Source organism: Ailuropoda melanoleuca, chromosome 15 (assembly GCF_002007445.2).
Source record: "Ailuropoda melanoleuca isolate Jingjing chromosome 15, ASM200744v2, whole genome shotgun sequence".
Classification (NCBI taxonomy): domain Eukaryota; kingdom Metazoa; phylum Chordata; class Mammalia; order Carnivora; family Ursidae; genus Ailuropoda; species Ailuropoda melanoleuca.
The window spans coordinates 10,046,234-10,072,490 of NC_048232.1; the positions used below are offsets into that span (position 1 = coordinate 10,046,234).

The window sequence follows — 26,257 nt, forward strand, 5'->3', positions numbered from 1 at the left end:
GGGGACATGGCGAGGAGCTGTGCCCGCCTTTTCCCAAGGTGCTGAGTCTGTTTCGCAAGCACAGCAGTGAAGGGGCTGAGCTTGTTGGGTCGGGGGTCGGGAAGCAGATCATCGGTATCAACCAAGACATTCTCTTACGTGTTAGAACTACAACTAGGTCTGACTTTGGCATAATCTCTAAGAACCTTTGTCTAAATGGGTATGGGGTAAAGGAGGCAAGTTTGGAGAGGGGCTGTTGAGGTAACCCCGATTTCACGGTATCAGTTGCATAGGCAGAGTGGACAGTGGATGAAATGGGAAGGAGTTTGAGATGTGGGGTATCTTCCCATCTGCCCTTTTGGACATGTGACTCCTCTCCTCATGCCTTTCCTCTCTGCCTCCCTATCTCACACTGCTCACTTGCCCTTTCTCTGAACACACACGCATGCGCGCGCACACACACACACACACACACACACACACACACACACACACACATCACCTTCTATTCACTAAGAACTTTGTTCAAGAGGAAAGCGCTTTAACCAAATTTACATGAAGATGTAAATAGCTAAGAACAATTAGAGGTTTCCATCCCCATGGGGGGAGCATTTTAATACTTAAATCAGAATCAAACTGTACCTTTCTAGTGTTTCAGACAGTGAGAAGGGGTAGGAATTTTGTTCAGATGTTGAAGGCAGGAGCACTTCCTTTATTCCTGAGACCATTGCGTATTGGTCTGAGTTCTTCCCGTTGGCTCCACACATGGGATTCACTCAGGGGCACCAACTTTGCTCCTTGTTGCTTTTCTCTTATCATTGTCTTTAGTTCTCCATTTTTGGTGCCCCTGCCCTTCCTTCCACTGTCCCTGTGCACCAGCCTGAACTTCCTCCTCAGCTCTGAGCCTGGTCACGCTGACCTTTGTTGTTCGTCTTCTGACTTGCTTTCTCTCCGGGCAAGCACATGCCTCATAACTTCCACTCCACCCCGAAGTCTTCTTTCTTCTAAGTATCCCGCTCCCAAATCTTTCTGCTTGAGGGTGTCAGACTCTGCCTCTGTCTGGAAACTGTAGTTACCATGGTTGAAGTTGCGAGCTTCCCCCTTGCTCTCTTCTCCAGCAGCTGAGACCATAAGCCCAGGAGAGGGGGAGAAGTTGTTACTGAGATGCTGTGAGGAACGTTCAGAAGGCAGAGGTTATGTCTCTCTCTGCTTTTCTTCCTATACCAAGCCCAGTGAATCATAGTTGGTATTTTTCTTCTTCTTCTTAGAGTGATACAGTGGGTTGCTGGAAGCTGGGACTTGACTTCCCTGTTTAAACTTATTCCTAGATCCGAAACAATTCCTGTAGCTAGTCTTGGGCTCACATCATGCCACTGAAGCCAGAGTCACTCATTAAATTGAACAGTTGAGTTAAAAAAAAAAAAAAAATCTACCATCAGGCCAAATGAACTCCGGTCACGGAAGTCAAAATAGCTGAAGTGAAAAACTCATCTAAAAAATGGTTCAGTCTGGGGCACCTGGGTGGCTTGATCTTGATTTTGGCTCAGGTCATGATCTCAGGGTCCTGAGGTTGAGTCCCAAGGCAGGCTCCACACTGAGCTTGGAGCATGCTTAAGATTCTCTCTCCCTCTCCATCTGCCCCCTGACTTAGTCTTTCCCTCTCTCTATCTTTCTCTCTCTCTCAAAAATAAATATAAATAAATAAAAATGGTCCATCCATCTGTGATTCTTTTAAGAAACTAAATTATTTTCAATTTCTTCCATCATGTCAATGAACTCCTACATTTTAGGACTTTCTAATCCTTGGATGCCTGTAGTTTGAGGGCCAAGATGCAATGATTGTACTCTGCTTTGTCCAGAAGGTGAAGGTTTTGTATATTTTGTATATTTAATCTTGGTAGACTAAAACAAATCGAACATATGACAAGTTTCCAAATTTCTTTTCTAAATGAGGAGGAAGCATCATAGATATATTTAGAAATGCTGAATGAATGGAATTGAACTTTATTTTCCCCTACTCTATAGATTTTATTTGTTTGGGTTTTTTGTTTAGAGAGAGAGCGCACATGCGCAAGTGAGCAAACGTGCATGAACAGGGGAGGGGCAGAAGGAGAGGGAGAGGATCTCCAGCGGACTCCAAGCTGAGTGCAGAGCCCAAGGCAGGGCTCAGTCCCACAACCCCAAAATCATGACCTAAGTCGAAATCAAGAGGTGGACATTCAGCTGACGGAGCCACCCAGGAACCCTTCTCTACTCTTTTGAATGAGTTTTTGTTTTGAAGAACCAGAATGCCCAAGCCAACCTTTGATGGCTTGTGATGCCAACTCCCTGTTGTCAACTCTGCATTTTTTTTTTTTTTTTACTGTTCTTGGTCTTATTTACTTTATTCCCCTAAATAGAACCAAGGTCGATGCCAGAGTGCTGTGCATTTCTTTCATGGCACTTGGTGTATTACGGTGTTTGGTGTGAGCACCTCTCAAAGCCCTCCCCAACTCTCTGGCTCCGTGCTTTAGGGTCCTCTAGCACACTTAGGGTCAAATATTCACATTCTTCATGAGTGCATCTCCCCGCTTTCTGCCTCAGCACAGCTTACAAAGACAGCTGAGCTCAGAGGCATCATCTTTTTTTCTTAAATTTTAAAGATTTTGTCCACCCCTTTTCCCAAGCTGGCTGTGGTAAGAACCTATATACTAATGAACAGATCGTTGACTGGTATCGCTGCCTGGTTTAAATAGCTGTGTTAACCAGTATATTTGGCTACAAACTGAAGAAGGGGTCAGCCATCCTTCAGAATGCAGAAGTAATGGTATAAGGTTTCAACACCATCTTTTTTGGTGGAGGAAGTTGGTTTGGAAGAGGGGTTTTGCTGGCCTCTCCTGGAGAGCATTCAGCCTGGACTCCCATCAGCTCTTGGAAATAAGGAGTCAAAAAGTTGCCGGTTGATGTGCTGCAGCCACACCTAATAAGACGTGGGACAGGGCATGCAAACATCTGTTTGGGTGTGTGCCCACCCATACCGTAACTAAATTTCCAAACTGGTTAAAATAGCCCTGCATTTTGGCCAACAAATACCGAGTATCTCATATATGGAACTTTGCATCATATATTGTGGTGGAGATAAAAAAGAAGAAAGCGGTCACTCAGCTTTTCAGAACCTTGTAATCCAGCAGTCTAAACCATTGAGTTTAGAGAGTGTTTTTAAAAATGTGATGTTCTAGAATATTCTTTAAGGAAATTATTGTTACTGTAAGTTTCTGCCATTGTCACTGTGATTAAACACTTCTCTGTATGTAGTCGCTACACAAGCCCCAAGAACATGTCACCCACCACTTCCCCCCTCATTCCTGAAGAGCTGTGTTCCAGGTAGTTGGTGCACAGAGTTATGAATTGATCTCCAGCATGGGTAAAGCTAATAAATACGGTTTGGGTGAAAGGCGCTGGTAAAAGCTTGAGATGTTATTACTGTTCTCATGCACTTTATTATTTTTAAATTGTGCGTCCTTTTAAGTAGATTATTTGTTCGCCGTAGTCTCCATTATATCTAAGCAAAGCATTCACAGAAATTTCTAAAACCTTTTCATTTCTCTCTGTAGGTTGTTGTTTCGTAACATTTTATACAAGAAAAGCTGCACTTGAGGCCCAGAATGCACTGCACAATATTAAAACTTTACCTGGGGTGAGTCGGTTTACTTTTGTACCAAAATCACTTTATTGCTTGAAAATGGTCCTTTCAACTGAAGGTTCTAGTTATGGGCTCTTAGTGGCAAAAATGACTTTGGTCTTTTGAGGAGTGTGTGCTGACCCCTCTGTCCCCCCGCAGCAGCCAACCAGCTGGCCGGCCCCTAAAGAAGGACTGGCATTAATGCTGATGGAAAGAGCTCTCAAATAGTATGTCCCCCGGTTAGAAAATCAGAGTGACCCCACTGGGTAACAGCGGCTGCCAAAGAGTATGGGGTGGGCTAAGATTTTAAAAGGGGGGAAAAAAACCCAACACACACGAGAAAAGCAGATGGAAAAGGAAAAGCTTTTACTCACCAGGAGCCCCTTTTGAAATTTAGTCTTAGATTTTCTTTTGAAAGGACAAAATGTACCCTGTACAGCCATAATATTAAACCTCCTAATGGTTTCTCAACAGTCAATGGTGGTTAACAAAGTCAATGTTTTAATGCCTAATTTGTGGCTTCATGTTGATAGAGAACAGAAAATACAAAGCTTACAATTTTTTTTTTCCATTTCCTTCCCGGTGACATTTGATGATTAGTACAATTCACTAGAAGTGAACTGATGTTGTATAGAGCTGCTGCATCAGAATACATTATTTCTGGGATTTTGTGGCCATTTTATATATCGCATGCTGGTGTGAAGTGTCCCGTGCTGTTTGCATATTTTCCCCACTGACCCAAATATCAGGGATGAGTTCATTTAACATCCCAATGATGTGCATTGGTTCCAATGAAGAACTTGCAGTAAGCAGTGCAGTCATAATTTCCTTGAATCCTGGTTGGATCAGAGTATAAGAAAGATAATACAGTGTCCCCTGTGTCTTCAGGGTGTGATTCCAGCTGTCATTTTGCTGTCTCCGTAGATAGACACGGACACCTGTGTATACCCATGCTAACATATGCACACACAGGCATTTTATTACCCCATTACCCCCAGAAAAGAGAGCATTTGTTTAAATCACCGTAGGTCCATTGAAAATTTAATAGTATTTTGTCGTGGCAAGACACTCAAGAAACGGTTTTCAAAACATGAGCTCCTTAGCCACTTAAAAGCAATAGATGATGAGCCCTGGTCTTCAATCCCACCACTGTGGCTTCTTCCTTTTCCTTAGAGCAAATCAAAGAGCAGAAGATTCAGAAAAGCGAACGTGTGATAGCAGAAGTCTCCCTCCCCGTTTCGCTACTTCTCCCCGAAACTTTTAAGGTGGTTTTAGCGAGGCAGCTTTTAGTACGTCTAAGTGCTTTCGCTCAATGACTTTTTTTTTTTATTATTATTTCAGCTTTGTTTTCCTTATAAATGGGGTTTTTTTCAGTGTAAATTCTAGGAGGCTGCAATGTTAGGTCACATTATCAAATGAAGCAACCAAGGCTGATATTTACTGGCTCAGCCAACAACAGGAAAAAAATTTTTTATTTCTCAGTCTCCTAATCAAACCCAAATACCACTTTGTATTCCTTCCTTTAAAAAGAAATACTTTATGGTATTTTGAAACACACACAATCCCTTCTTGATAATATTTTTAAAAATTCCTGAGATATGAATTTATTAAGCATTTAGGGTATATTAATGCCAAATCACATTCTATTTTAAATTAATGCAAAGCATGGGTAATTTGAATTCACCCACTCCACTAAAATTTACACAACTCCCCAGCATGCCGTCCTTACTGGTGAAGACACTCAAGAAGCCCAGGGTTAATATGATGAGTGGGCCGTGCTGAAAACCATACAAGGGGCATCTTACTCTGACCCTTTCCTGGCAAACAAGGAGCATCTTTAGTATTTCAAAAAAATAATAATTATTATTATATACATAGGTATATATATTCTGTTTTTCTCCTCATAACAATTCTGCATGCAGAAGTCAGGAATGGTGATTCCAGAATTCTTAAGTGCAAGAATTCTGGAGTTGGAAAAGATGGCTTGGGGATTGTTTTTTTGGTTTTCTTTTTCTCCGATTCAACTTCCTACGCCCCATTACCTGCGGCAGGTTAAAGGGAACTTGTGAGAAGTCAGGTCTGATTTGTAGGCTCCAGGCCTTCACAGGGCACCCACTGCTGGTTCATTTGCCACTTCAAATTAGGTAAATGGGAACAGGGTTCCATATATGGCGTTTACGGATAGTTCTGAAAAACATCACCCTGAACAGCTATAGGAAAAACGTAAAGGTTGGTTTCTGTTCAGCTCTGAGCTTTTGGTGGACAGAAATGGGACCAGACATAAAAGATTAATGCATATTTGGGGGGAAAAATATTACAGGGTGCCTTGCTGTTTGATTACAAGCCTTGGAATTAGTCAACATTTCCATAATTCTAAACCAATATACACCTGTTTTCCCACTGTGATGTGAAGGCACAACTTAATTTAACAGAACCCCTGCTGTGCGAAATCTCTCATTAACTACCAAGTGAGTTCAGTAATTTAAAGTCGTAGCACTACTATTTTAACTGGTTGCCTTCATATTATGAAATTAATAAGAAATTAATGATGCACTTTGCCATATGCCTTCAATTTCTTTCTGAATAAAAATAAAAGGGATAAAGAAAAACGCATCAGCAGCTGACACTTTAAAGCTTTTCTGGTTGTAATCATTTTTCCTGCAGATAAAATCCATTAAAAAGGCACTTGCTGCTTTTTTTTTTTTTCTAAAGTGTCCAAAACTTTCAATTTAAAACAAGATCAAATAGTGCTGGGGTTTTTTTTCCCCCTGTTTAATTTTCTTTTGCAGCTTATGTTTTGTATCATAGGGAACTTTTAGCATGCACCCAAACTTGATTGATGTTTTGGGACCGTCTTTTGGTCTTGAGAGAAACAAAGAACTCAGTTAGTATGGCAGAGGAAAAAATGCCGATGGGACTATCTTACTCAGTTGAATGAACTTTTCTTTGAAGGCACCCTTCCTTCATGCCATGTGTGGGTCACAGAGACCCTTTCCATAGGGGACGGGGGATAGGGTGAAGGATCAATGCAGAGTCCTTAAGGATACATTTTTCATGCCACGTGACTGAGGAAGACAGTGGGTCTTTCATCCTCTGAAATGCTCACCGTAAATCCTAGAATACACTCTTGGCAATAAAGGGAGCCGATTCAACAGCTCAACACAGGGAGGAGCAAAGAATGAGCATCTGAGGGTCGTTTCCGTGGGTGGACCACACGCTCCTCTGGAAGGGAGGCTTGAGGCTGAAACAGCAGATCACGTGTCAGGCATAATGCCTCACTTACTCCTGACATCTCATTAGGTTAACAAAGCACTAACGGTTCTTGAGTGCCTACTGTGTGCTAGGTGCTAACCTAGAGCATCCGTGCATGTGCACATGCCTGCCATTGAGCTGCATAGTGAGTGAGACTCCCGTCCCCCGAAGAGAAGACTCCCAATATGTCTGCACAGGCGGGGCCACGTGACGAGCGTGTCAGGTTGGCTGCAAAACTGTTAGCCTGACTTCTTCCATAGCCGAGCCCTGGACGGATTTTGGTTGCCTCTGCCTTGACAGTATAGCAAAGCAGGCTCAGAGGTGGCTTCCTTTATTCGGGAAGGCACAGCCTACCTGGTAGAAGTAGTCAGTAGAAATGTCATCGCCCACCATTGTATCTCCCAGAGAGAAATCTTTGCGAAGGCAACCCGCGAGATTCATTTTGTTCTCTCACCGACCTGATTTAGCTTAATGAAAAAATAAAATAAAGACCTTAATTGAAGCACAGGAAAACCACCATGATCTTCTCTATAATCAGATGTCTAGGGCCACAGAGCCCCGTGCCGGTGGCAGCACTGTGCCTTATGTCATTCTTTTTTCAAGGTCTTCACACATATTGTCTCTAGCAATAAGGCTTTCTGATTGAAAATCTACAGCAGTATCATTAGAGCATTCACTGTATAAATTAATTTAATTAAGGATGTAATAACAGAGGAATACAGTTTTGAAAAAGCTCTTAAATTTTAACAGCAAGGAGGAATCAGAATCTAAATGTCTTGTAAAATATTAATTGCACATTTCTTCCAGACATTTTCTCTGCCTGTGCCTTGCTCCTTCCTTTCTTTTTAGAATCACTACCAGTTTTATTAAATGCAGTTTATATTAAGGAGTTACTGCCCTAAGAGAACATTTGTTTAGAGCACTCGATTTTAGTGGTGGCTTACTGAAAGGTGTTTTATAATAACACATGCAATGTGAGCAAGGACTGCACATAGATTGGAGATATAAAAACAAATGAGCCTGATCCAGTAAGAGGAAGCTGTAAATAAAACTACCTCTTGGGACCAGTGTGTTCACCCACATGAAGTGAATGAGCCCCTTCTTGGCTTGTCCTGGAAGAGATCATTTACCTACACGGGTAGGCACTCTCCTTCCTCCCGGGAGGCCTTCCACGCAACTCTCCATAGAATTGTACCCCTGTGTCCTCTAAGGGCAGAATGCTGGGGTTTAATATTCTTTCAACAGAGCAGCTTGGCTCTCACTGGGACCAAATTCAGTTTGCCCATTGTAATGCATTTTGAGGTACTCATTTTCTTTGAGCCACCTCTTCTAATTATTAATATGTATTTAATGCCTTTGTTCTCGGAGTCATGATGATGATTTTATCATTACCATCATCATTATTATTTCTGTCATAAATCCTTCAAACCCCATCTCATCATATCATGGATATTCCCCGTGCCCCCCCCCCAAAAAAAACCATCTCATTTAAATCCAAGCCTAACTAGGCCAGGCTAGATAAAATTTCTTCTCAGATGCCATGTACTTAAAACAGGAAGAAACAGCCCAAACATCTGCACAAGCAGATTTCAGGCTTCAAAATCGCGTGTCGTGTGGAACACACAGAACATCCATGCACTTGTTCAACAAGTATTCAGCAAATTTTTACTGTTTGCCCGGAACTGCTCTGGGCACGGGAGAATACAGTAGCAGCCGTGCTATTTATAGCTGAATCACCCCAAAACAAAAGCGAGCCCACCACGCCTGTACCTGCTTAATGTTTAGTAAATAGCTCTTGGATGTTTAGTGCCCAGATGAGTTAGTTTCACAAAATATTTCCAGAGGAGTCAAGTTTTGTTCCAAAAAACAGCAGTTTTGCCCCCAACTATTCCAAGTGCTCCAAAATATAAGATGTAGATTTGCTGTTACAGGTGCGTGAGAGATGTAATTTACATCCTATACCCAGAGCTCTGCATACGTCTCTATATACTGAAGATGGATATATATTCACACACATCCACATGTGGGTGGTAATTTGGCCAAACAAATAAAACCAGGAAGACGGAGCTTAAGATCCCATTTTCTGTTTGGCCCGCCAACATAGTCTCTATTACTTTGCAGTCACTTTTCTTGCGTTCGGCTTCGTGAACTGTATCCTTCTTACGTTTGGCTGTCTGGTGGTTGGTTTCCGCTTTGAGTCCGGATCACAGCGAATGCTCAGTGCATGCGTGAGGGTACTCAGAACTGCCATTTAATGGTGATAATCCCTGCCTTCCTCCTTCTTAAGAGAAGAGGAGGCTCTGAATGAGATAATGTATGTAAAGCTTTCTGAGCCCCTGAAGAAATGTGCTTAGAAGACATTGTTTCTGCTTGACAGGTTGTGTAGGTGTGAACTCCTCTCGAGTAACAGCCCAACGTACCAAATGTGCGTGCCCTGTAGTGTATAAACCGGGATGTTGATTTGGTGGACGTTCTTCCGATTTGCATCTGCCCAATGGGGCCTGGGCCAAAATAGTTGGCCTCGTAGGACTTGCCCAAAGCAGCTATTCCCCTGTTACCTGTGTTGTGTTAGGATAACACTAAGTTCGGCAGAAATGAAAGCTAACCCAAATATGAGGACTTTTTTTTTTTTTTTTGAGATGACCTTGTGAGGGACGGTGATGGAGAGTGAATGTCACCGTGGAGCTAGGGAACAGCTCCTTGGGGGTGTTCCTCCCCCGCCCCCCCCCGCCCCGGAGCCAGGCCAGCATAGAGGAGGGCTCAAGCTGCAGGAAGAAGCAGCCCCAAGTAGGGTAGGGCAGCCGTGGCAGGGGTGCTGGCCAGCTCATTGGTTTAGGCCTGGAACCAAAAGTTAGAGGATGAAAGACTCTCGGGGCCCAGTTGGTTCCCAATCTGCAGGCAAGTCCCAAGGGGTCTGGGAAAGCACATTTTAAATACTTCACAAAAAGCCATTGGAACTGGTCTGTTTCCCCCACCATAAAATTTTACATGCCACCTGAGCAGAGGTTTCTGCTTTCGGCTGGCAGGCATTCGGCTCAATAGCTTTGATTGGCAGGTAATGATGTCTGGCTTTGATTAACTAAAATGAAAAACCGGTTACTTTTAAAGTAGGATGCACTCTATACAAGGAAGTCTGTGAAAGAAAATGAACGAGGGGTCGTTGGTGGTGAAAAGTTGGAAATGACTGAGGGATGCAGCCCAGCCAGCCTGGGGTTGAAACAGGGAGTAGCTGCACCACCCTTTGATAATGGAACTTCGGTGGAAGGCCTTGCTTATTTGGTTTTGCAAACAACAGAGTCTCAGCTACATACCCAGTTACCGAGACTGTTGTGAGGGCTTCGGAGAGCATCTGTGCAAATGACCGAGCTCAGGGGCCCAGCCAGGGGTGCAGAGTTGCCCTATGTCATGGAGCAGGACTGCGATCCCATTGATAACATGTGAGGATACAACAGGACGGCACAGTAGCAAAAGGAAGCAGTAGCTAGATTTCAGAGGTACTCTTTCTCTGATATCCCAAGACCACCTTGGGAATATTAAAGTGCACTCATTAGATCCCAGTTCCATCAGAGGTTGGTAAGATTTCAGAAGAAGATTGTGGGGAGAATCTATGAATTTGATTAAAGGTCTGGATGGAATTGCAGAGGAAGGAGTTATGACAATCAAAAGAAAGAGGAAAGGTTTATTTCAATTATTTTTTAAAGATTTTGTTTTTAAGTTATCTCTACACCCAATGTGAGGCTCGAACTTACAACCCCAGGGGAAATTTTTTTTTTAAATAAAGTTGGAAAATAGTTCAGATTGTGCCTTCAGAGTATGCTGTCCCCATGAGAACTCATCACCTGAAAATATTACTGTTGTGCCAGACAGACGATGTGAATGTGTCACGTGTGGGGTGGGCACCGCTCAGGAGACTGTCCAGCACAAGTGGGCTGGCCACTTCTCAGCCTCAAGCTCCAGGCCATGAAAAACTAGGTGACATGTAGAGAGAGTTCTCCCAGGAGCCCTAAGGTTCTTGCCCACCCACCGAAAGGTGGAGAATGGCCAAGTTGGGGGAAGGGAAGCCGGGATCAAAGGGAGCCTGAGAATCACCAGTGGGCCAGATCCAGTGCGGTGAGTGCCAGGCAAGCAGACCGGCCACTGGGAGGCAGGGAGAGAAAGAAGCTTCGTGTACCCTTTGCTCATTTGAGCCATAGACTGTCACCGTGCACAGGTGCGCAGGAAATCTCATTAGTATTATGACATAAGCTATTAAAGTTGTTTTGATAATAAAGCAGTGTCTCGGGCCCGGATCATGACTGCTCTCCCTACCCACAAGTCACCAAGATGAAAGCATAAACAATAAACAGTTGCCTGCAGGAGACCGCAGAAAAGGGACACGGTGACAAATGTTCTCTTTTATACTGTGTATTGTTCCTGACTGTCATTACTTCCCACCAGTACTCAGAACACACACGGGGGCTGCCATCCCCTCCCCCGCCAGCTCCGAGGATCTCTGGAAAGTACTTCCTTTTCTTCCTCTGCAAAACGAAGAGGTTGGATTCAGTGGTTCTTAGAGTCCTTTCTAATCTTGTAGGACTGTTCTTCCTCCCGTGCCTCATTTACAGTAATGTCCTACTTAAGGAACAACATCTGTGTGTACATCTGTCTGTCTGTTCCTCTAAGTAGGGAGTTGGGCAGATAGACATGACCTGACTTGCTTCAGCTGTGGGTCAGTAACTTCAGAGCACCATTGACCCTTGAAAAACACTGGTTTGAACTGCGTGGGTCCACTGACAGGTGGATTTTTTTTATATAAAATATGGTATTTTCTCTTAGGATTTTTTCAGTGGCACGTTGTTTTTTTTTTCCCACCAGCTTCCTTGACTATAAGAATACAACACATAATACATATAACACACAAAATACATGTTAATGGGCTGTTGATGTGATCGGTAAGGCCTCCGGTCCACAGTAGGCTTATCTGTAGTTAAGTTTTTGGAGAGTCAAAAGTTATACACAGATTTTTCAACTATACCAAGGGTTGGCAGCCCTAGCCTTTGCGTTGTTCAAGGGCCAACTGTGCTTTATGTAGACAAATCTGGACCATTCAGGGCTTGACTTTCCACTTTCGGATTCTCTGGACATCTGCTTCCCATGCCCCTCTGGTTTCAAACCAACAGAGTCTACCACTCATAATTTTCCCACCAAGGAATAGGGAAGGAGGGGGAGGTGATGAGGGCTAACAGGTCAGTCTGATTCCTTGCTTACAGCCTCGGTTTGACAAGTAAGGGCACTTAACCTAATGAGGCTCCAGGATTATTGGTGGATTTCTGTTATCTGTTTGATTCCTATCCCCAGTTAACATGGGTAAGTGAGTCACTTGCGTTTGTAGATGGCTTTACGGTGTTGTTTGTTATCCCTTCTAAAAATATTTCAGGTGGTGTATTGATAGCGTTCACCTTGTTATACTGAGGACACTGAGGCACCGGGAGATTAAATTAACTCCTCTGACCTCCCCTAGCAAAGCAGTGACAGCACTAGAATGAGAAGCCACAGTTGCTAACACTCCCCAGTGCTGTGGTCTCCTGCCAGTGGGTTCGGCATGACGCTCACCACATCCTAGGGGGTAGGGAGCGTGCTCGGGAGGCCGGCACAGCGCAAGAACAAAGCCACGGCAGAGGTGACCGTGTGCGGGTGGTCCAGAGAGAGGCCTCGGAAGGCTCCGTGACGCTGTTCCTTGGAATTGGCACAGCACCTCCGTGAGGCGTGGACCCTACGTCCCATTGGCTGGTGAGGAACGGAAACCCAAGAGGGACTTGTCTGGGTTAGACAGCTGGTGACTGTGAGTCTCTGACCTTAGAGGCCACTGTCGGTGGCATGGAGGCTTGCAGGTCCTGGGCCCTGCCGGGTCCCGCCGTTCCGGGAGACCTCCAGCGGCGAGTATGCTCCCTTGGTCCTACCCTCGCTTCGTTGATAAGCTCAGAACGCCCACGTCTGCTCCCTTGGGAGCTGTCCTGGAATAAGTCTATATCCCCAGCTGTTTGACCACTAGGGCCGGCCGTGTCACACAGCGAGCTCAGTCCTGGTGCTTCGCTAAGCAGGCCTCCCCGGAAGGCAGCTGGTGCCCTCCCCCAGGGGCCGGTCCTAATGCCACCTGGGCACGGGCCCTGTGCTCTGCCGCTTTGCCAGAGATGTGAAGCCACACTCTCTTGCACAGACTGAGACCACCGGCCCCACGGGTGGGTGCGGCGAGCATTTGCCCTGACTCAGGTCTGACGTTCCTCACACCAGGCGCTCAGAGAGGGAGCTGCCGATCAAAGGCGGTCACTCCTTTAAGAGGCACTGCTTTGCAAAAGTGATTATAAATGCAACACCTTTCTTCAGAGGAATGTAGCTTTACCAACACCATCTCATTAACATTCATGTTATTAGGGTCCTTTTCTTTATCTGCATCCACAGGCTCTCGGGCGAGTCCCCAATCTGCATTCTAATGCCCTGCTCCGTCCAGCTGGCCTCCCCTCCATCTCTTGGCTCTGTGTCCATCCGAAGGGGAAGGGCAGAGTGGGGGCCGGGCTCATCTCAGAAGATCAGGCACAAGCCCACAGGCAGCCCGTGGCTGTGCAGGAGGGCTGGCAAAGAAGGAGAAGTTCCAGCCACCATCCATCGTCCCACCCTCCCCGCCGTATTCTACTGATGAGTCTGCAGGGCCCCCGAAGTGTCTGAATCCTCCACTTCTGAAAATGGGGGCCCACAGTGTCCACCAGAGAAGAGGGCACTAGGGAAACAGCAGCAGGCACCGCAGATGGGGTCCCACGTAGCCCCTCGACAGCTGCACAGGACGGCAGCCACGACATCATCAGGGCCAGGGAGACTGGGTCAGCAGGGGGCTTTCCCTTGAGTCCAGGCAGCGTGGGTGTCCTCCTCTCTCTGTCCCCATCCAGCCTCTGCTCTGTTCTCCCCCTTTGTCAGGAGGCAAGGTAGGACGAACGGCTGAGTGCCAACTGCGACCTGAGGGCAAGCGACATGGTTAATTCCGCGTGGGCACCACGCTGTGGTTGCTTTGTTGACGTGAATATAGATTCGCGGGTGTGTCATGGAGACTCGGTGGTGCGTCCTCCCGGCTGCGGGCCTGGTGGTGGGAGCAGGACCAGGATGCCCTGTGACAGCACATGGCGTGAAACCAGGAGCTCTGTGATCTCGGCACCACGGAGTCCTATGCCGGGACCGGAAAGACCAAACTGAAGTGAAGAACTAGGTTCCCTAGAAACTCCCCTCTGCCCTGAAGGTTAAACCGGGTAACTGCAGGTCACATTCTGCCCTTTGTGTGCTTGCCCACGCATGCGCTGTATTTAATTTCTGCAGAAAAGCATATATTTAAATGCAATACCAGGGAACCGTGCCAGATGTTTTGTACTGAGTGGTACATGAAGTCCAGTGCACAGTGGACCCATCGTCCACGAGTCACATGGATCAGGAGATAGAAAGTTAATTCCTGTAGTTGCATCTATACTGTCAGCTGGGTGTAAATGCAGAGCAGGTTCTAGAACTTCAGAAGTATGTTGCCAGCAAATTTTCGGTTTTATAACTTTTGTTTACATGACTGATACTTTTCAGTGGCTTTCAGAATTTAGATAATTTTAACCAAATAGCAATGAATGTTCGATTAATAAAAATAATACTAATAGTTAACGTTTCCTGAGTGCTTACTATGTCTTGGGCACTATACCCAGAGTTTTAGTTATACACCTGAGCTCATGAGAATAATAAAATACTAGGTAAATAATAAAACAGTGAGTAATAATTTGTTTCCCGCTCCAGTTGCCCTTTCAACAGGAAGTCTGTCATTCCATATTTAAGAGCATTAAAGTAGTTTTGACTATTAGAGAAAAGTTCTCTGACAAATCATGGAAGGTCTCTTCTGGCTACTAATTGACCGCCTCCACCCAGATACAAGGATGATGTAAAAGACAACTGTCCTCTAATAGTTCAGTTTCACTTCACCTGGAATCCTAATCCATTCCTCATATCTAATGATTCACTGATATTTACAAACTATCGTTTAAAAAGGAAGAGGTGCTTCAGCCTAGATTTGGACGAGTTGTGTGTTAGATTTCTGCCGCAGCTCATGGACGCATCAACTATACTCACAGATCCTACCAAAACTCGCAAGTGCCATTGGGGCAGCCATTAGAGAATCCTAATCACTGAGTTTACCCAAATCATTCCTGAGTCGGCATTGCCCAGTTGGAAACCCCTGGAGGGTCATTAGCCAAAACTAAATATCATCAGTAAGGAAAATAAGAGTCCCAAACCTAGGAGATCCTGGGGCTGCTTTCAGTAGATCTGTTTACTTGAATGTGGTTCTCTGGGTCAACAGAGGAAGAGAGGGCATGTGGAGGAAGATAGACCCCATCTCATCATAGCTTATGGACTTTGGAAGCTAAAAGTGTTTTTGGAGATGGTACTGTCCACCCCTCACGTTACAGATGAGGAAGCAAAAGCCCAAAACAGTTAGGTGGCCAAGTGGAGCGAGAACAGCAGTGTGTGTCTCCTGTTGCTCTCGTCCTCACGCCCCCCACAACTTCTGTACGAGATTATACCAAACATGTGACTTAAAGAATCAGAAATTTAGGACCCAAATGACCCCTCTGCCCATGGCACGACCACATTATGGTGTGAGACAGGTGATCGTGTGCTGATTCCTTTTCTCATTTCCAGCCTCTGAGAAAGACTCTGATAGGAATAATGTTCTTCCTGGCCATTAACCTAAAATGACAGGTGAACTAGATGCATTTTTACAGGAGGGATGAAGAAAAGCAGAAGTGGTCCTAAGTTGAAGTCCATTCGCATCTACAGCAAGGGCAGTGATGAGTAGCTCAGGCTGCACAACAGACTCACTGGGAGCATTTGAAATTACAGAGGCCCGGGCCCGGGCCCGGGCCCCAGGCAGATTAAGTAAGAATCTCTCAGGGGCATCGGTAGTTTTAAAGCTCTCCAAGTGACCCCAGTGTTCAGCCAACTTTGGAAACCACTGTTGGTAAATGATCGCCATCAGCCCCCAGATAAGGGGGTGGTGATTCACCTTTTTCCTTCTTCTGCTCACTTGGATGCGTGGGAGCACTCCCACCTGCTGACTACCGTCCCACTAGTGCAGGCGGCCTTGCTAGCAGCATGGGCCTCATCAAGAATGTGTTACGTACGCTGACTCTGGGGCCTCGCCTTGGACCTGCATGTGCGCTAGATCCTGGGTCCTGTGCATGCATAGTGAAGCATGATGCGTAGGCAGCGGTAGGACCAGGCCTCACCAGGACTGTTACCCTGGGGCTCTGTCACAGTTCACTTTCAGACAGCTCTGACTGCACGTGCGTACTCACCTCCTGCAGCAGAGTGGATACGTTTCCACATCTCTGTGCTTAAGAGGGAGGAGCTCCTCTGTGCCTGGAGATCACACCACCTTCGCTCATTTCCTTGCAGACGTTCCGAAAGGGATCCAGGTGACCTGACCGTGGGGGACGGGCCGGGAAGGAGGTAAAGAGGTCACTGACGTATGAGGAGGTCTTTGGTTGTCTCGCAGCTTCTTTGTATATGGGCAACTGTGTCTTTTCCATTCCATCAACTCTCAAAGACCTGTCGGAAAATCTTGCATGAGTGAGACTTACGTAGAATTAATATGTCTGGCCTCTAAGAGGATGAATGGACTTGGCGCTATTTTAAGCGCAGGTTTTCTGGCCAGATTGAGCTCCCTCTAAAGCAAGAGGAGCAATTTGCTGCCCCACAGAGTTTTAATCTGTTATACTCGGCATCGCGGTCCCACCTTGCAGAAACCATAGGCGTGTAGAGCTCTTGCTGTTTCCCCATTCACGGGCCTGCGGTTCCGTACCAGGGGAGCAAAGCCATTACCACCCTGTCTCTCGATAGCCACAGCTAGCGAGACTGCGTAACGACCACGCGCATGCTAGGGTAGAATATCGTGCCTCCTTAGACGAGGTGCTTTATAAACCTGTGTGTGCGTGAATTTGGGAGGCTTAAAAAGAATATCACCTGTCCTATATAGTGGTTGTGGGATTTCCCTGGAGTGGGTTCTTGGGTTCCATTCCTACTTCTTGTGGATCTGGAGATGTCCTTCCCCATGTCGGGTTGTTCACAATCCTGGGAAATGCAACAGACATCCTGGGCAGTAGTCTCTAAGCACAGAGTCATTTGTTGTCACAGAAAAACTCAAACCGACATGGCCAGCATTTTTCTAAGTCCCGCTGTTGCTTTGTCAGACTGGCATCAACGCGTGAGTGGCATCCAGGTGACCGAATGAGAAACAGAAGGTGAACAGAGGAGCCAGGTGGGAAAGGAAGCCAGGAGGGGCTGGGCTGAGAGATGAGTGCACCCCAAGGAGAGGACACATTCAGGGTGACATTCCTGCTGAGGGTGTGTTAGACCAGCACGGAGAACAGGATCCAGGAAAGGCACGTGGAAGGGGAGAGTCAAATTATGAGGCCCCCCCTGGAGCTTACACAAGCAAACACCTTGTGTTTATTTCACTGATCACAACCAAAGAACCGGCCCGCAACCCCTCAGCTGAGTGTGTGTGGCCCCAAGGACAAAAACATCATCAGCATCATTCTTTTCTGATGTCCCCTCAAATGTCGGGCCACACCCCTTGTGCTGGCTGCTGTCAACTTGCGGTCCAAGCACAAGCCCGGCCAGTTTCGCGAGGGGAGCCAGACTCCGCCTCTCGATAAGGGAGATACTGAAGTACGAGGGAGGGGTGTACATCAGATGCTGGGTTTCATCCCCGCATTGCTCTCCCCACTGCTGTGTTTCACTCTCTGATGAGAGCTGAAGTAATAGATTGGAGCTGCAGAGGAGCTCCTCCTTCCTAACCAGGCATTTTTGGAGATCGACAGACCATGCTTTCCCGCCAGTGCTCACTGTGCCTGAGTCCCATGGGCTGAGCCTGTCACCCTTGGCCTTGGCAAGAAGCACGAGGCCATACCCCTCACGACAGCAGGGTGTAGCTGCCAGGGTCAGCACAGCAGCTCATTAGTGAACATGAGCTCTAGGCTCTCAACCCAGTCGACTAACCATGAAATCTCCTTTGCATGAAAGGGGGGGAGTGAGCAAGGGTGAGGACATTTTGGTCTTTGTGGCAATCTGGCAATGCCTCCTCCAGGTGCTTTGCTGATGTTGGCCAAGCAGAAGTGTGTTGTGCCAGTTTGTAAGGACGCACCCATGTTCTATTCCTATGTAATTCACCTCACAGTAGTGGCACTCTTATTCAGGGACGGGAAAAGGAAAATAGAAAAGCACTTTGCATACAAGTCATGGACCTCTTGTGAGGCAGGTCTCTTCGGAGGCAACTGTATACAGTGCCTGGGTCCCAAAATAGCATCCCATGGACCATGACCTTCAGTATCTTTGACAGCATTTGGTTGGACAGATGTTGTAGCTGGAGTTCTTCGGGTGTGTTCATAAGCATTTTATCTTGACTCTCTTCTCTAAACATGATATGCCCTTCAGTCTTATGGTAATGCCGATATTAAATATTTCCCCTGTTGGCTCTAAAAGGCCTTAGTGGGAAAACAAAAAGTTATCTTTGACTTTAACAAAATTCTAAATAATGAAAGAATAAATACACCGGCTGGCTAGGCATGGTTATCGATTGACAAAAGGGAAAGTTGGATCTGGCCTAACGCTTGAAACACTGAGGAAGCTGGGTTGGAGCAGAGCTGAGTGCCAAAGAGAACCTGTACAGACATCTCAAGCCATAAGGCTTCCAGGTGCCTCCGTTACACAGCAAAGAGAAGTCACTGGCAACCTACTTTCTCCCAATAAAAAGGATCGTGCTGTTTCTCGCAAGGATAGCAAGCAGAGCACTGCCCTGGGGTTCTGTTTTCACCCCTTCGTTCTCACTCTGCACGAGTTCTGATTTCCATCATTCGTTGTCTGCTTCTGGTGCCCTGCTGACTCCCAAATCTCGATCTTGAAATCAGACTTCTCTGATTCTGTTACTGGAAAGTTCCATGCAGTTGGTCCACAGGCCCTTGTAATACTAAAGCCATCTTCCCATGGGCACCCAGGCCCCCTTCACATAGTACCTGTCTGAGTGGATGGGGATGCCCCCTGAGACAAAAAGCCGGAAGTCATCCTCAACCCCTCCTCTTCCCAGACCACCCCATCTCAGTACCCTGTTTCTGATGAGCAAGGAAATCCTGTATTCTCCCTTAGCAGCATCTCTGGAATTCTGCCCTCTCTATCGGTTGGGATTGGTTGTCAACAGCACGAGTGAAAGCACAGAAGGGATTAAGAGATTCTTGTAGTTCTCCCTATAATGACTACACTCATTCATCTTCCAGGTGCTCCCCTGAGTGGGAGAGGATGGAATGGAATTAGGACACGGGGGTTGCATGTAACCCCCAGCACGCTGCAGGACTGTGTGAATGTGGTTATGTTGTGTCTTAACGGCAGAAAAAGTGGACACACCTGGTGGTCTTAAGGGTGAGATCCGACCCCCATGCTGTGTCCCTTACTTTTTCTCCAGCTTCTATGACACTCTTGTTCACGCACTGCATTCCAGCCACAGGATCCCTCACAAGTGCTGTTTCACTTCTACGAAGGTAGACTCGAATATTTCTTCACTGTAATCCACTGTAGCAGATGCTGAGATTGATCCTGTCCCCGCTGAATGTTATTGCCCCCGATTATTCAACTATCCATCTCTCCCACAGTCAGCTCCAGATGCCTCAAGAAAAGAGAACATTCTCAAAGCCCAGCCTCATACCGGAGATGCTACTCAACAAATGTGTGTTGAATACATGAACCCTCAGGAGTAGCTTTAATTCATCGACACTCTCTCAATATAAAAAAATCTCAAGAGTTCTTTACCAACTGGTGGGGTACAAGAGGGAGGTGAGAGAGCGGTCTCAATACTTGGACTCTCCGCTGCCATCCTTTTGGTCAGGTTAGACCCCTACTCTACAAACTTCAAGCACAAGGTGAGGCACGAACATGTGTGGTCACAGTGCATTTTTTACTCTGGTTGTAACACCTACATGACTTAGGAAAGTAAGAGCTTATTATCCTGGGTTTCTCTACAGTTTAATATATAATCTGATTGAGTCCTCACAGTCACGTGGAGGTTTCCATTATAATCCTTGCTTCAAATAGGAGTTTACCAAGGCATAAGGAGGTCAAGTGGCTTGGCCATAGGTCCTTGGAGTTGGCCAAGTTGAGCCAAGACTCAAACCCAGACCCTGTGATCATAACTGTGATGTTCTCTCCATTACAGAACATTTAATAAAGCAGCCCCAAATTTCCCAAGACCTCATTCAGAGAGGAACCCGTCAGAATAGATGAACCACTGCAGATCAAGTGCTGTCAACATGGCTTCTTGCCTTACTTCCTTGATATCAGATGTCTCCCTTATTCTTAATGGATCCCCTTCCTGAGTTTTCCTCTGCCATTTGAATTTTGGTTACCGTGCTGGATACTTGAAGCCCTAAACCAGAATCTGATCTTTAGAAGACTGAGCTTCAGGGTAAGGGTATTTATAGAACAATTGAACCGTCATAATTTCCCCCAGCGCTGCCAACAAGTAATTTCCAAAGTTGGTAAACGATCTCACACATGAGAGTAGAAGGTAGAAATCAAAATGAGACAGTAAAATTAAACCCAAACTCATAAAGAATTAGCAGCACTGGAGGAGAGATCTTCATTTGGCAGAATATCAACCAAAGTTCAGGACTGCTGTGGAAGGTGAGATGAATAAATACAGTTGCTAAAAAAATACCAGATGTCTTGCTCAGATGTTTAATGGATTTGCATTTTAAACATGGCTAATATCAAATAACCCTTAAGGCATTTTTTTTTCAAACTTGCCATCTATTTTTAGTAGTGAATAATTTTTTTAAAAACCAGCCTCATTTGTTTAAAAAAAAAAGATACTTAATTTTTGCCTCAATGTGATTAAGTGAGGAAAATTACACTAGTTATATGCTTCCATTCGCTTAGTATAAATCCCAAAGGCCATGGAGGTAGCTAAATAAACAAATGGAGAAAGGCCACTGAGTGGGGTATGATATTTATTTGTCTGATGTAAATGGAGTTGTCATTCCTAAGCCAATCAAACCATGCATTTTTTATGAGAGGTTGCAACTTGCAGAGATGTAAATGTTAGACACTAATTAATAAACGTGGCTGGCAGAGCAACTCAAACAACTCAGGACTCTGACGCTAAGCTAGGGAGGGATCAGTAGAATACGAAATTCAGTGGGGCTTTTCCGTGGATTTGATGAGACGCCAGTACCCTGTCAGAAGGTTCGAGAGAAGATACAGCTGGCTTAAGTTTTCCAAGTTAGTTTCGAACCAGAGGTTTTAAAGATTTGCTTGATAGAAGGGTATTCTTGTGGTGGCTTTAGTTCGCCTTGAAGTTGAAAGGAGATTAGGGGGTAAAGCGTCGCTAATCTTAACAGTGTTGAAGCCGCAGAGAGTGGGCGAAGGGAGCCCTGAGCTGTGCACAGAACACCCATAGACTCCACGGTTGGTATGGGGAGTAGTTTTGCTTTGTGTCATCAAGTTCACATTTAATTGAGCTCATGCAGCTTGTAAATACTGCGGGTGAATTACTGGAAAGCTCTCCAAACCTTACAAAGGAAAGAGCCTACGTGAATTGAGCATTGGGGGCTTTTCATGAGTCCGTTGAAAAGAACATAATGCAGTTTCATTGCCATGCAATGTACAAGGTTGCAGCCTATGAAGCTGTCACTGTTCCACTATTTATGTTCCACAAAATGGCAATTGCACACAATTCAACCTAATTACATATAGGTGTTCCTAGGTGACAAATATATAGCGGTTATGTTGGCAGAGGAAATACTGTCTCTTTATGCCTGAGGAGGGTCGCCGTGCCTTTCTGTGGATAAGCATATGGATGAAGTCCCAGTAAGAGGGAGTTGTCCAGTTTGACCAGAGTCGAAGAGAAATGTTGAGCAATCTTGAGAAATAAGCCTGAAAAAGGTAATTTGGGGTCAAAGCATGGAGTTGCTTGAAAGGCCAAGGAGCTGGAATTTAATTTGGCAGATCATGGGAAGTTTTTGGGCAAGAGACAGAAATTACTAGATCAGAATTTTAGGCAGATTAGAAAGGCAGTGGTGTATGAGCTACTTGGAAGGCAAGGACCAGAAGTGAAGAGGGGGTCATTTCATGAGTCTGAGGGAGCAGGAACCAAGAGCTAACAAGGTGGCAGCAGTGGAAATAGAAAGGACTAAAGAAGAAAAACAATTGAGGGGAAATTAGATCTACACGGAGAATTCCTCGGGGAAGAAGACTCAGCAAAAGTAGGGCCAAACCAGAGCGGCAGTCAGGTGAGGGGCTGGGGAGACAGACCCAGCAGCTAGCTGTCTCATCCAGCACAGAGGCTTCCAGTGGGTGACCGAAACTCAAGTGCAGGCCAACGGGTTGCGCCGTCCAAAGGGTATTTCCTGCGGGGATGCAGCAGGGGTGTGGCTGAAAGCAGCTGAGTGAGAGGATTCTGGGAAGCGGTACCAGGGATTGCCAGTAACTGGGTCAAGCCCCGGGGAGCAAGCGAGCTCCCAGCTTGGCCAGGACCCCCGGGCTGGGTTCACAGGGAGAGAACAGGCACAGAAGGGCCAGGTCTACAAGCAGACATCCCCACACAGAGTGAGGGCCAGCGAGGGAGATGCAGTGATCCTCTCATCAGAGCACAGGGCTCAGCTCATCCCTGTTCACACAGTGGGGAGAACAATGTAGTGGTGAATGGCCTGAGAATGGCTGGTATTGGGGAAAGGAGCCATCGTGAGCCTGGCAGGCTGGGTTCTCCTTTATCCCAAGGCTGTGTGAGAGCTGAGTCCAAAGATGGCCATTACCAGCAGAGGCTAATGTCAAAAGGACAATTTATTTTTAAACCAGACTCATTTGTCTTAAAGTATGAGACTAGACTAAGTTTGTGGCATGCAGAGTCCATAGTATTGGAAATATAAATGAACTACCCAGGTCATTAAACCACTCCTTAATGGCCAGGCCAGGCATTATTATTTCAGTGTGTATTTTGCATGGCTCAATTAGGCAGCATGTCTAATTTAGCATCTGGGTAACATCTGGAAGAATGACTCTTAGAGCACCCATCATTGGTTTGGGAAGACAATTCCACAATCAAAAAGAAATCATGATTAGAAAGGATATCTGTATACTTCCCATTTAGTAATAAGGGCAAATTATTACCTTTCTCTTAATTTTGGCTCATTAATCAGTAGTGATTGTGATCTCCCAGCTGTCACACGAAATTCTTGCGTGGTCTTCCGCGGTACTTGGGGTGGTCCCAGCAGCACTGTAATCCTGCAAGCCTTTCCTTACAGTGAGTCTGCCCGTTTGTCTTCATTTCCAGAATTTATGCCCTCCAGGTTTTTTGTCATTAAAACATATAGATCTCAAGATTCTAGACAAAGCAAGGTGCAGTCTTACAGTTTTAACTAGTTACCCTTTGCTTTTCGCCAGATTTATTTGGGAGCTCAAATGCTTGTATGAACTGCCTCTTAAATCCCAAAGATGCAGTGACCAAGAGGGGAGGCCTGAATGGTCATCAAAGAAGGGGCTTTCTGTTCACCATAATGTTGCTAAACACAACAGCAGTGCCCTTCTACAGAAATAACAGCTAATGAGGTACCAGAATTGGCCGGAGGGTTACAGGGAGACATAGATTAACTTTTCCAAGTAATACGCTGTCATAGTTCCGAGAAAAATCAAACTAAGAGCAGAGTAACAGTCTCCTTGAATAGCCAGACTCCTGAAAGCCATACACTCCCACTTTGTTGTAACATTGCTGTTTCATTCACATCCCGTGCCTCCTCGAGCCTATTCATTTTTCTTGTAATATGAAGAGTAAATAAGCAGAATGGAAGCTTGTGTTACTAGTTAGTGTGAAAACACAGAATCTAATCACCGCTAATGAGCCTCATACGTGCCGGGCTGCAGCTCCGCTTGCATGTGTGTGTTGTAGGTGCAGAAGGTAACACAGGCTGAGTGACTAGGACACCGAGTTACAGATGGGGTGGTGGAATGTTACTTGACAAGTAGAGTAATCCGTCAGAAATGATGACTTAACCACCATAACAGACTCCAAATTCCCTCATAGAATTCCACCCGGAGTCATCTAATTTTCCTGCCATATTTTATTTTACTTATTGTATTTAAAAAAAAAAAAATTTTTTTTCCAGGACTGAATGGTTCTGCTGCTTGTGTTGCCCGTTCTGGTATCACACATGATTGGACTGGAAATGTAAATAGTGTCGTTATGGCTGAACAGGCTGCCCCGCAGCCCGATGGGCCAAAAGCAGACATATCTGCTTTCTGGGTTCTGTAGGTTTTTCTCCTGAGTTTGGGAGTTGAATGAAGCTAGCTGCATACCTCCCAGGTGAGCAAGAAAAGCCATTCCTTCCAGTATGTTAGCCTGACTTTTGAAGGGACCTTTTCTCCCCACCTCAGGGAAACCTTTATGCCAGCTAAAATAATCATGATAGTAGCGACTTTATTCAGCACTCTGCAGTCGGTACTTGGAGCACTTGGCGTGTATCAGTCAGTGGCTATCAGGAAGAAATAGTTCTTCCCACTCTGAGTTTATTCCCATGGTTGGGATTTGCCATGGGAAGGGAGAAGGTGACTTTTGTTTCTTTACTGTCATCTTGTTCAAAGCCACTTTTTCCCTTGGCCTAGATCACTTTTATAAAAACCTAGGTTAGCAAATACTGCTTGCAAGTTTTCTACACACCGACTGTGTTAACTCCGTTCATGGCAATGCACGAAAGCAATTTGGAATAGCACTGGGATTCGAAGTACAGATGAATCCCATGCACTCTGCTTCCACCAAAAAAATTCCGTCTTCAGAGGGCAGCTGTGCACTCCATTGTCTCCAGAATTTTCAAAGCCATATTCAAATAGATGGGCATCGTACAATCCAGTTGGTTAACATGAAGCCAGCTGCCAGCGCTCTCTGGTGTGAATGATGCTTAGCCAACAATAAGTGGTCCACACTGATGGATTTTAGAGATACTAGTGTACTTTATTGCACTACCATTTGGGAGGAAACCACAAAATGTAGGATCAGTTAATGTCAGGGATTCAGAATTATTCTAAGTGATAGCTAGTCTTGGTCTTCTTCAGTCCACTTCTCATCAGCATAGGTGAGGAACATTTCATATAGCTTGGCCCATGAAGCAACCTCAGAGTCTGATTCCGTTGTGTGTGTTGTTTAGAAGGGCCTGATGAAGGAATTGTGGAACCGCTGGAGTAGGACGTACAACTCCTTCACAGACAAATGGCTCCTTGGCTGGGGCAGGGCTTTCCCGACATGGCTTTAAAGCTATGGGTTTTTTCTTTCCATCATTACAGCTGTTTGAGTTTTCCTTCCTACCTTTTTCATGGAGGAAACACAATAATTCCTGTTGAGGCTAACTTACAATGTTTCTCATGTGCGTGTGAAATACACACGTTCATATACATCTATATGTGTACACATGTACACTGCACACACCCGTATATGATTCTAAGAAGGAAGAAACTTCGGCAATCTTTACGTTTAGTGTGGAAGAGGGAAATTACGGCAATTTTACTGGTTCTTAGAAACCCCAGACTCACTTGCAGCACAACCGTGTGGTTGTGTGCGAAGGGCAGTTTGCAGGAGTGTCGGGGACGTCAGCTCCAGCCTGGGACAGGCCTGAGTCAGTCCCTGCTCCACCACTGACTTGCTCTCTGGCTTGGCCAGGTTACGTCCCTCCCTCTCTCACTCCTCAACCCTCCGTGGCTCCCCATTATGCCTGTCGTTGGAACAGTTAAGACACATGAAGAGCCTACAACGTTTGGCGCAGGAAAAATGAGAAGGAAGGATTTCCGCTGTTTTTCACATGCACCAAAAAAATCACAAAAATTGGGGGCTCCTGGGTGGTTCAGTTGGTTAAAAGTCTTCCTTCGGCTCAGGTCATGATCCCGGGGGCCTGGGATCGATCCCCACATCAGGGTCCCTGCTCAGTGGGGAGTCTGCTGCTCCCTCTCCCTCTGCCTTCCCCTCCCCCCCATTTGTGCTCTTTCTCTCGCTCTGAGAATAAATAAAATCTTTAAAAGGAAATCTCACAAGAATGGCCTGAATTCCCCGCTTCACTTACCCGGCGTAGCTACGGGCCGGTTGTGGCTGAGGCAGCTCGCGATCTGGGTCTCCGATTTCTTGCAGAGGCGCCGTTCTGTTAAAGGCATCTTTGCAAGTTGACCATGCTCAAGTTCGTAGTAAGGCTGAGTCAGCGTTCCGGAAGCCACCTTTGTCTCTCTCCGCCATCCCTGACGCGCAGCCTGGTGCAGCCGGGACTGAAAATGCCGCAGTGAACCTAC

General features: G+C 45.8%; 1 protein-coding gene across 10 annotated transcripts in view; it reads left to right on the forward strand.

Moving 5' to 3' along the window:
- CELF2 (CUGBP Elav-like family member 2) overlaps nucleotides 1-26,257 on the forward strand; it is a 397,972-nt gene that overhangs the window by 284,769 nt on the left and 86,946 nt on the right. For all 10 annotated transcript variants that reach the window (XM_034643776.1, XM_034643782.1, XM_034643778.1 and 7 more), the window contains one exon: nucleotides 3,573-3,655. In XM_034643776.1, the coding sequence (XP_034499667.1) occupies nucleotides 3,573-3,655 (83 nt within the window). The remainder of the gene's footprint in view (nucleotides 1-3,572; nucleotides 3,656-26,257) is intronic.